Raw genomic sequence first — 10,401 nt, 5'->3', positions numbered from 1 at the left:
TCATACACTCGGAAAATATAAGTGCATAATAAGTATACATCACACCCTTAAATTTCTAATAAAAATTGTCATGTCTATTCATGTTTGGATTGGATAATATTCGAGTGATATTTTCACTTGGGTATAAGGATTAAGGAATGGGTCGAGTTGGGGTCAATTTTAGGTCTTTCCATCTAGCTAATTATGGCCTATGGAAAACTAGCCAATATATAAGCAATTTTGATTTTGTTCGATTCACTTTAGGGTATTGTTCAACTCAAGTACTTTGTAATTCAGATCAAGATAATTCGAATTGGATCAGTTTTGTCAAGATACTTCTATAGTTCTATGTAACCTACTCCTGATCAAACTGTTGGCCAATGGTTAGCAGTAAAAGGCGTGCCTTTAAAATAAAGGCGTAGTCCTAGATTTGGCCATCGTAAAAACTATTCCTAATTTTGGAAAGAAAGAAGAGCAAACTACCATAAAAACCAACAATAAGAAAGCCAGTGTATGGCAAGTAACAAGTTCTCTTAATGGCTGAAAAAGTCCTTAGGTTGTAGGTAATTAAATGTGATGGTTTCAAGTTCTCATATGGCTTCCCAGTTCCCGTGCTTTGAGAAACGAAGTACTAGTAAAAGGCCTTGAATAGATGAATCCGAAAATAACGCAGAGGAGGATCGAAGTACAGAAGAATGTATCCTTCAGTAAAAATTGAGGATGATTAGCGTTGATACAAATTTTACAAAGTTACATTTCGATAAACATGACTACTGACGCCAATTTCTTCTTTTCTTGTATGCCTTTCGTGCCCCCTGTGAGAATTATAAGATCTATCCTCAGTCCCATTCCAAAAAAACTCACCCGAATGCCAAAAACAACGAATTTCACCCGTAGGGTTATGACCTTCCACCTCCGGCCTCCCTGTGAATCAACAGAAGGCCCTCTCCCACCCTCCTTCCCTTTAATTAAAATAAGAAATAAATTATATATATTTAAAAATATAGGATTGGAAAATCAAGAAAAACAAAGACCCTATCAGTCCTCATCGACATTCGGAGGTGCAAGTACTTGAGCCTCGGCTTGTGCCTGGGCCTGCTTTTGCTGCTCAAGCAACCGATTCATTCTGTCCAATAATTGCTGGGCCTTTCTCTTCCCTCTCTCGGTGCCATTTTGTACCATCTCAAGCAATGGGCTCATAATTCCTATCTCCTGTGCTGCTGCTAGGTAGTTTGGATCCCCTGAACAAAGATGTACTAAAACTGCAGCTGCGTTTTCTTTATTCCTGGGTGATCCATTTGCAATAACGTCTACCAAAAAGGGTAATGCATCTGCAGATCCAATGGCTGCTTTACCTTCGGGATGGCTAGCTAGTATAGCCAGAATAGCCAGCGCCTCATCCAACATGCCAGCTCCAGGCTCTGTCAATAGCCTCATTAGTGTGGGCACGATACCAGCTCTAACTGCCTTGCCTTTATTACCTTGGTATATGCAAAGGTTGAAAAGTGCAGTAGCAGCGTCTTTCTTCCCTCTTTGAGTACCCTCACTCAGCAACATAACAAGAGGAGGTATAGCACCTGACGCACCAATTGTTACCTTATTTTCATCCACAACTGAGAGACTAAAAAGGGTAGCAGCAGCATTTTCCCTTGCTTCCATGCTACCCTTCTTCAGCACGTGAACTATACCAGGCACCGCCCCAGAGTTTATGATGCTTCCTTTGTTATCATCACATATAGAGAGGTTAAGAAGAGCGGTCACAGCATGCTCTTGAGTACGTAAATCTGTCGTTAATAGTAGGTCCACGAGAAGTGGGATAGCCCCCGCTTCAGCAATGGCTACACGATTATCAGCACTACGCTTTGCGAGAAGCCGGATTTCACCGGCAGCAGATCGCTGATCGTCAGGGTAGCCTGAATGAAGCTTGCGGAGGAGTTCATCAATCTTAGAATGTTCTGCAGATGAACAAGCAGACGCTGTTTTGGTGGGGTTGGAAGTGCCTGGTCGCTTGGGAAGTTCCACTCCATTTGCTTCACACCACTGGGCTATAAGGCTTCGCAAAACATAGTTGGGGGTGAGAGAGGAATTTTGGAGAGACTGCTGTGTCTTTGGGCATGTATTATGACCTGCTCCTATCCATTTTTCAATGCATGAACGTTCATAGGTCTGTAAGAGAGATAATTTCGGTTAGTTAAGAAGTGAAAGTAGAATAATATTAGAAAAGAATATACTGTGTAATGTGTATTAGATAATGATGATGTGTGAAAAGAAAAAACAAAAAGAGAGAGCTCTTTTATATCAGCAGCAGCTGAGTATGACAAAACTGCTGCTTATCTGGAAAAAAGTATGATTCAAAGCAAGAGCTAAACAACCCAAAAAATGAATATTTTTAACAAATTGGATACTAGTAAACCCAAGTTTAAAGAGCATGTCATTAGGAAGTAGCCAATGTGCTATGGAAATTGTTACTCCATACTAGAGACCAACAAGTACAGTTGTACTAAGATACCAACAAGTACAGTTGCTCTCTCCCCCCCCCCCTCTCCCCAACCCTCAGTACACACCCAGAAGAATACTGCCATTTGAGAAGTTTCAACAAACTGTACACGAAACTCTACACCTTAAGTGTAAGGTATGTATTATGACCTTAAGCTGGATGGAAAAGAGCTGCAGAAAACAAGTTACTACAACATAATTTACTTGGTAATACCTGCCCAGTTGAGACAATAACCGGATCTTTCATCAACTCTAATGAGATTGGGCAGCGAAAATCATCTGGTATAACAACAGACTTGGGGCTCCCATCAGTAGATGTTTGCGCACTACAACTTGATGACAAATTTTTCTCTCCTGCAGAAGTTCCCAAATCAGGGTTTTCCGTTTGAACAAAATCCTTGATTTTCTTTAGTAGATTGCACATCTTCTCTATTCTCTCGTCAGCATCTCCATCAGTTGCAGAAACCATCTCAGTGAGAACCACAGACTCTTGTGTCAGATCATCAATTCTCGTTAACTGCAACTTTTCAGCAACTCTCTTCATTACGTCAGGGTCCATAGCTGTATCACTGCTGATGCTGTATAGAGATAAAAGATCTTCATAGAGCTCTGCATCAGGTGCATCAACTCTTTCCTTGGCTCTTCTAAACTGAGAAGCAACAAGCTCAACCTGAAAGAATAAAGTTTGCATCATTAACTTATACTTGGCCGTATTTCTTTTACTTACCTTGTTTCACTAGAGAGTGGGGAGGGGGAAGTTAAGGGCATGGTGTAATACCGCAAGATATACTACTCCCCTCTGATTTTTTAATGATGTACCTAATCTTACTTGAGGTGTTATTATTTATACTTCTATGTTATTCTATTATTGGCAAACATATTTTACTATTCCCTTGCGGCTTTACCCCACAATAGTTACACCTTTCCCCTCTTTCTCTCTTACTTTATCCAAGTATTTATTAAACCCATCCACCTTTTCACTAAATTTCTCTTCCTATATCCACATTAAACCCACTCAACTCTCCTAGAAACAACAGTCTACAGTAAATGGGTACATCAAATGGAAACAGAGGCCAGGAGGAGTATAGCATTGAAAATACAAAATCCCTCCAGTAAGTTACATTTTCATAAAAACTCACTCAGTTAGTCAAACGATCATCATGGGCATGCAACACAATTCTACCTGTTCCTTTACTTCGTCAGAAATGTCAAGTTTTTCAAAGGAAATTCCATCCAGGGCTTGCTCCAAATTAGATGTCACTTCATAAAACTTCGTCATAATCTGCTCTCTCTCAAGGGCCTGCCATTACCATGACAAATGTGAACAATGAAACATCAGCAAGGGATTATCATACATCAAATGGTTAGATAATATATTGTCATAGGAAATTTTGGAAGAGTATTCATCGCACTTGACTGACATGCATAACAAAAGTACAAAGCAAAAGGAATACCCAAGAAACTAATGCTATTAGTAAACAATTTTGTTGTCCCCCAACATAATAGTTTAAAGCCTCGATCAAATAATACTTTATCAGTTTTTCAGTTTGTGAGCCATAATATGGTCTATCAACCAACATAGCCAAAGCAGGCTATACAGCTCACAAATTATACATTTACAATCAATATGAATACATACATAATTCCATGTCAATTACAGCCATTAACAGGACACCTCCAAAAAGAGCTATTCCATGATGTGCAAACCATTATTTTGATCAGTATAAGATTGTAATTTTTCTCCTAGGCCCTGCTCCTCCATTGCAAACACCAGATGATCTGATCAGGACCAGTGATTCTACTACACACAACACTGCTAACACTTATGCGCACAGAATTTTGTAAATAGTCAAGATCGACATGGTCATTCATCCAACCTAATACAACAATTACGTGTTCATATCATTCAATTCAACATCCGTAACGTGTTTGCCTACAGGCTATTATGCCATTGGCTGTCAAAAACTAAAATCTTGATCCATATCTAACTTGCTTATCGTTCGAGCCATAACCTCAAGTAAAGTTCAACTCTCAACATCCCCAATAGCCACTACATTTCTTCCTCTAGCAGCACACAAGTACTATTCTGATTCTAAATTTACTTCAATAAATTTGGGGACAAGCAACGCTTATCCATGCTACTGTATTACTTAAACATGACAAGTACCGCTTAATCGAGCTATGAATCACCTAAATCTTAGTAACAAACACTAATAATTACACATAATAACAACCCAAAAAGATAAGTCTAAAGGTGGGAATTTGAGCATAAATCATCAGTGCTTAAAATATAAGTCTTTCACTTAATTCCTCATATTCCATCAACAATCCCCTGCAATCCTGGAATTTCCCTAAAATCTCTATTTCAAATTCTGAAAACTACCGTAATACAGTCAATTTACACAAACAAATCAATACTCTTAGCCTAATATCTTCAAACCCTACAATTTCAACGGACAATCTCAAATCAACCAAATTTGGGGAAAATTACTCAGAACTCAATAATCAAACTAAAACTTGAAATATATAAGCAAAATTGGTGTAAATAAAGAGTAATTAACAGTATATAATGAGCAGATCCAAACCAGATAAATTTTGCTGCCAAGAGAACCAAATCGGAGCAAATCAAGAGCTTGAACAAGCGAATCGAGAAAAGCAACGAGATTAATAACAACATCACTATCTAACGGCAATTGACTCTCCTTCAATTCCTCGAACATTGGGGTCAAAAGCTTCAACCTACGAGCTAAATTACAGTATTGTTTCTTAACAGGAGGACGATAATCTGAAATAGAAGCAATTTCATTGATTCTATCAATTAAATTGTTGAGCAACTGAGCTTCGTTTTCATCCTCCATTGAAGAAGAAAAAATGGGGAACAAAAATGGCGAAAAAAATCAGCGCAGACTTTAGCAGAAGTTGAGGAGAGAGAAAATGGAAGTAGAAATTTAGGTGAGAGTGATTGGGAGAAGAAAAGAAGAGGAAGTAGAGAAGGTAGGCTCCATGAAAGAGAGAGAAAGCAGAAAATGAAGAAGAAGAAGAAGGATGGAGATTCAGACATACGCGCTCAAATTTTTATTACTACAACCTTTTTTTCTTTTCTTTTTTTCTTTTTTTTTTTTGCAGGTTTAACAATGATTAAGGATAACCACTTGACTTTGGTTGTGAAGTTGGTGAGTTGGAGTTGGGGGTTTTGCCGTTTTGGAGCCTTGACGACTTGAATAGTTGAACTCTTTAAAGGTCTTTTCTCTTTAGCTTAATTTCAATTTAGTTCAGTTCTGTTCAGATTCTGATTTCCTTATCTTATAAAATATACTTGTTTCAGAATTTCACCTCTATTCAGTTCAGTAAATCAGAATATCCCCTAAGTTGATTTAACAAGGGAGCCTCAATTTATCTTTGTGATAAACAAAAAAACGTTTACTCATGATATTTCTGTAATTAACATAAAATTAAAAAGTCAACATTAGTGAACCTTCATTTAATAAAAATTTGTTGGTTTATTTATAAAAATGTTACTATATAAACGTTTTTGTTTATCATGAAGATAAACTTGGTATTTTCTCTAATTTAACTAATCTCTCCATCCTTGTAAGTGTTATGGTAACTTTTTCACTATTTATATAATAACAGAGTAATACATAGATAAACAATACTGTATACTTGTATTATGTTGATGATAGTGTATAACTTTCATAATATCAATTTTTTTTATAAGGTTCTGTTCACATTTACTTAATTTCAGTTCAGGTCCAATCAATTTAATTCAGTTCAGTTCGGTTCACTTTAGCTCTTAATTTCCCTCTCTCATAAAATATTTATTTCAGCTCAGCTCCAATCAGTTCAGTTCAGTTAAACTCCAATCAGTTCAATTCAGTTCAGCTCAATTCAGTAAATGTGAAGATGCCCTAAGACAAATGTTGACGAACGCCCCGGCGGCGTTAGATAAGCTAGGTAAAGTAGAAAGATTAAATTAAAACTAACATTAATAACACCGATCGACGTGTAATTTTGTCATGCTTTCCCAAATTAATACCAATTTAGGTAAGATTTTAAATGCTTATCCGACGCCTCGGGGGCATTCGTTAGCAATATCCTTTACATAATTATAGAAACCAATAAACGAAGTTGTGTCCCAAGATATGCATCATATCTTATAACCAAAACTTTTAAAAAATAATACTCTGGTATTTGGAGTAAACACTTGCAACAATTGCAAATTATAGGCAGTTTTTAGACATTTAAAATTTTTTGATCATTATTTAATACAATCAGATCATTCATAAGAATCCTACATTCCTAATACACCATGACATTTCTTGGTAAATTTTTGATTGAGCACTACTACCCAAGATTCCATGAGAGTAATGAGACCACGCAATTTTTAGATCAATAGCAAACATTACTATAAAATGATTAAAATGAACTTTTTGATAAAATATGATAAATATTCTAGTATTGTTCTGTATGGAAGGATATATTATTGTATTTATTTAAATATCTTGGGAGATTTCCTAACAAGATTAAGTCTCTCGGTTGTTACCCTTTATATACGTATCAATGGAATTCACTCAAATGGAAGAAGTTTCATATTATCTAACATGGTATCACAGCTTTAGGTTACGATTTAGCTTCCGCAATTTTTTATTTTTTTATATATGAAAAACATGTTTTAAAAGGAGAACACAATTTAAAATTATTTGTCCTTGGCTGGTTCCTTCTGAGAAAACAAAAAGAGTGAATAAAAATGAATTGAGTTTTAAAGGAAATAATGGATGGAAGGTGAGAAAATGTGACTTCTCTTTCTACCATGAAAAAAAAAATAAAAAATTGGTCTGCCTCTAGTAATATATTCTTCTTCGTTGAAAAAATAGTTTTTGTACCTTTACATAACCAAAAATTGATTTTGATACTTCAAATATTAATTTAAGCTTTTAGCCTTTTATTACTAAGACTTTGCCCAAGTGGAAAAATAAATTAATTAATTCAATATTCTGGTCCAATAGAAATTGAATAGAAATAGGTAAAAAGAAAAGGCATCAGATTCATTTAAGATCATTGCAAAAAAAATAAAAAACAATCATTACCTTAATAAGATTATTCTTTCTTTTATTAAAATCGGTAATTAAGGTAAACAATAGTACAATTCTACTTTTGTAAAGCAAAAGACAGATAATGATCTGTATGTAGTGCATCTCAAACTAGTCAGTCAACCTTACAGCCTTTTTATATTGTGGATTATAAACTTCCTTCCTCTTTTGGTAATTATATTTTTTAATAGCAAATTAATTAGTATAATAAGAAAATTAAGATAACAATAATATATATATACGCGCATAAATGTTGCACTCCTACCAGAAAATAGCGGTTATCGAACATCTATCTGCGCGTTATTACAACTACATTATTATTTTTTTCTACAAGTATATTTTATGAATTGTATTGCATCCCCAACTACTCAACCTTACAGACTTTTCTATCGTGGATAATCAACGCACCATATAATAGTATGTGTTATGTTAATCTAGTATAACTTCAAGGATCTGTCTACAGCAGTTGTATGTACGAGTATGTTCTAGACTTCTAGCTGTAGTACCACTAGTACAAGACTACAAGCTGTACATTTTATCTTTCAGTTAGGATGGTTTGCGAAACTTACACAATAACATGTTATACATATCCTAATCACGGAGTATTTAAGTTTCCTAACATCTATCCCTTCCGTTCTTGATTATTGTTTGATTTATTAGTTTCATGTTATTGCACTTGTTAATTAATGTTTGCAATTTGTAAGTTGAACCATGTTTAAATTATAGTGTTTAACCATTATAAACGCATAAGTTTTTAGGCTATACACACATGTAGTATGTCAAATTTCATTTGTTTTACGTGTTGTTTATCATAACGTATCATGTTATTTTCTGAAAAGAAATAAAATAAGTGATTTATGCATGGTCCATAACCCAACGCGCAGGGTAATAGTCATTGGGGCCTAAATAAGCTTAATGCTATTTTTACACTTATCATAAAATTATCAAAGAGAAATTACATTGGCGACAATGCATAGGATTATGATTTATGATCATTATCGTAACTTTCTTTAACTATGTTTAAACGTACTTGATATTTCACAAGAATAAAGTATGGTAGAACCAAAAGCCCTTTTCAATAGACACATTTAGTATGTCTCACTAAACGACATTGTATTACGTAAGTTGTAATGATTAATTCAAACTTAATTATAATAAAATACGTGTAAAATGTAAACTAAGCAAGCAAAACATCAAGGAGTGATTAGAGCTGATTTTATACAGGTGGTGCATGTTAATTTGAGTACAGCTAATTAGCAACTATAATCTGTTAAAAAGCCTTTTTATACTATGGGCTAAATATTATACACCAAATCAAGATTTTTATATTGTTTAGGTAATTTAAACAAGGATTAAGAATATCCTTGAACCTGGACTTTCATCGTAAGCATACACGTGGCCCACATGGAAATGAGTTTTCTTTTTCCTAATTCGAGGTGGGCCCATCACATATTCGTGATAATTGGCTTAATTTAGCTAAAGCCATCCCATGGTTTTTGACTTTGGATGGGCCACACACCTTGATTATGGATTAACCAATAACCAGGGCCCAGCTAAAATGCCAAATTACCTTTTTTTTTTTTTTTTTTTTTTGTTTTTTTTTTTGGGGGGGGGGTGTGTTGGGTAACAAATTTGAATATCTACTTCTTAAAAAAATTAGTACAGGACTAAACAAAATAAAGATACGGAGTACTTAATATTGTTAATAAATTTCTGAAAAAAAATTATTAATACATCCATAGCCAAAAGTCTAGCAGTTCTTATGAAAAAATGCAAGTTCATGTGAACTAATGTAGAATGAGATTAAGAAATGTTTTTCTTTAACATTTTCCCAAACTATGTACATACTTTAAAATTAACATTTGAAGTTTGAAATCGCACATATTTGGATTATAATACATGTATACTATTAATAGTTGAAATTTAACCGTAAAATTATACATATTAAGTCAGTTTAAAAGGATAATGTAAGATTTTGACACATCATATTAGCTAAAATATTTATTGAGGTTTCAATAATGTAGCGGTATTGAACATATTCAAATAGTGTAATGGTTGTAACTTAGCTTGTATCATCCGTCATTGAATATTCATTGAATGATATTTTTTAAGAATCCACCTTAAAATCTAAAATAAGGATAATCCAAAATAAATAAAAAGATTAGGATTGTTGAGGTGGAATCCGTTGAAGAAAAAGATGTAGTGAGCCCTAGTGACGTATTTGACAACTCATTAGTCATTGGGATTGTGTTTTGATATTGCTCTATTTGACACCCAACTTGGGAGCTTAATGGATTATACGAATAGATTTCCTTAAGCCCATCCTTGAATTGGCTTCTTGCCTTTATTCAATCCAAAAAATCTTATAACCTTAATAATTGAATTTGTCATCAAAAATAAAATTGCCAAAATACAATAATGATAATGTAGTATAAGGTGGGACATTACATTAATACAAAGAGAGCCAAAGAAATTATGTGAAGTCTCTATTGTCTTTTGCCATGATCCATAACAATAGTAATATAACATGCAAATTAAAGTTTCAAATTTCCAATTCTTATACGTATTTCAATAATAGCTAATGAAAAATTTGTCATTGAATTACTTGACGATATTCAAAAGAGGGAAAAGAGATCCATCTGATTGGATCTAGAGCCAGTGTTGAGGATCCATCTTTTATATTAAAGCCTCGTTTTAAATAGATCACTTTATTATTTTAACTAGTTTGGTGTCCCGTGCGATGCCCGAGTATTTATTGAATTTAAGATAATTTTTATTTACATTATGTAGTAGGTACGTAATAAAAACTAATAGTAATATTTTGAATAAAATTATA

The 10,401-nt window shown here is 34.2% G+C and overlaps 1 protein-coding gene across 1 annotated transcript; it reads right to left on the bottom strand.

The window, feature by feature from the left end:
* Nucleotides 1–608: 608 nt before the first annotated feature.
* On the bottom strand, nucleotides 609–5,651 carry LOC110684078 (U-box domain-containing protein 13-like). Its single transcript, XM_021860477.1, has 4 exons — nucleotides 5,061–5,651; nucleotides 3,659–3,775; nucleotides 2,690–3,145; nucleotides 609–2,145 (listed from the first exon to the last, which is right to left on the bottom strand). Exons 1-4 carry the CDS (start codon nucleotides 5,331–5,333, stop codon nucleotides 1,018–1,020), a joined length of 1,974 nt encoding a protein of 657 aa, XP_021716169.1. The 5' UTR covers nucleotides 5,334–5,651; the 3' UTR covers nucleotides 609–1,017.
* Nucleotides 5,652–10,401: the final 4,750 nt, after the last annotated feature.

The sequence above is a fragment of the Chenopodium quinoa genome, unplaced genomic scaffold (genome assembly GCF_001683475.1).
Source record: "Chenopodium quinoa cultivar QQ74 unplaced genomic scaffold, ASM168347v1, whole genome shotgun sequence".
NCBI classification, from domain to species: Eukaryota; Viridiplantae; Streptophyta; class Magnoliopsida; order Caryophyllales; family Amaranthaceae; genus Chenopodium; species Chenopodium quinoa.
The sequence above is the reverse complement of the archived record's forward strand: the minus strand, read 5'-3'. Positions and strand labels throughout refer to the sequence as shown.

Coding starts and splice junctions, on each gene's coding strand:
- LOC110684078 (XM_021860477.1), bottom strand. CDS start 5,333: ATGGAGGATGAAAACGAAGCTCAGTTGCTCAACAATTTAATTGATAGA. Junction 3,776..5,060: donor TTGGCAGCAAAATTTATCTG/GTTTGGATCTGC, acceptor TGGTAATGGCAG/GCCCTTGAGAGAGAGCAGAT. Junction 3,146..3,658: donor CTGACGAAGTAAAGGAACAG/GTAGAATTGTGT, acceptor TTATTCTTTCAG/GTTGAGCTTGTTGCTTCTCA.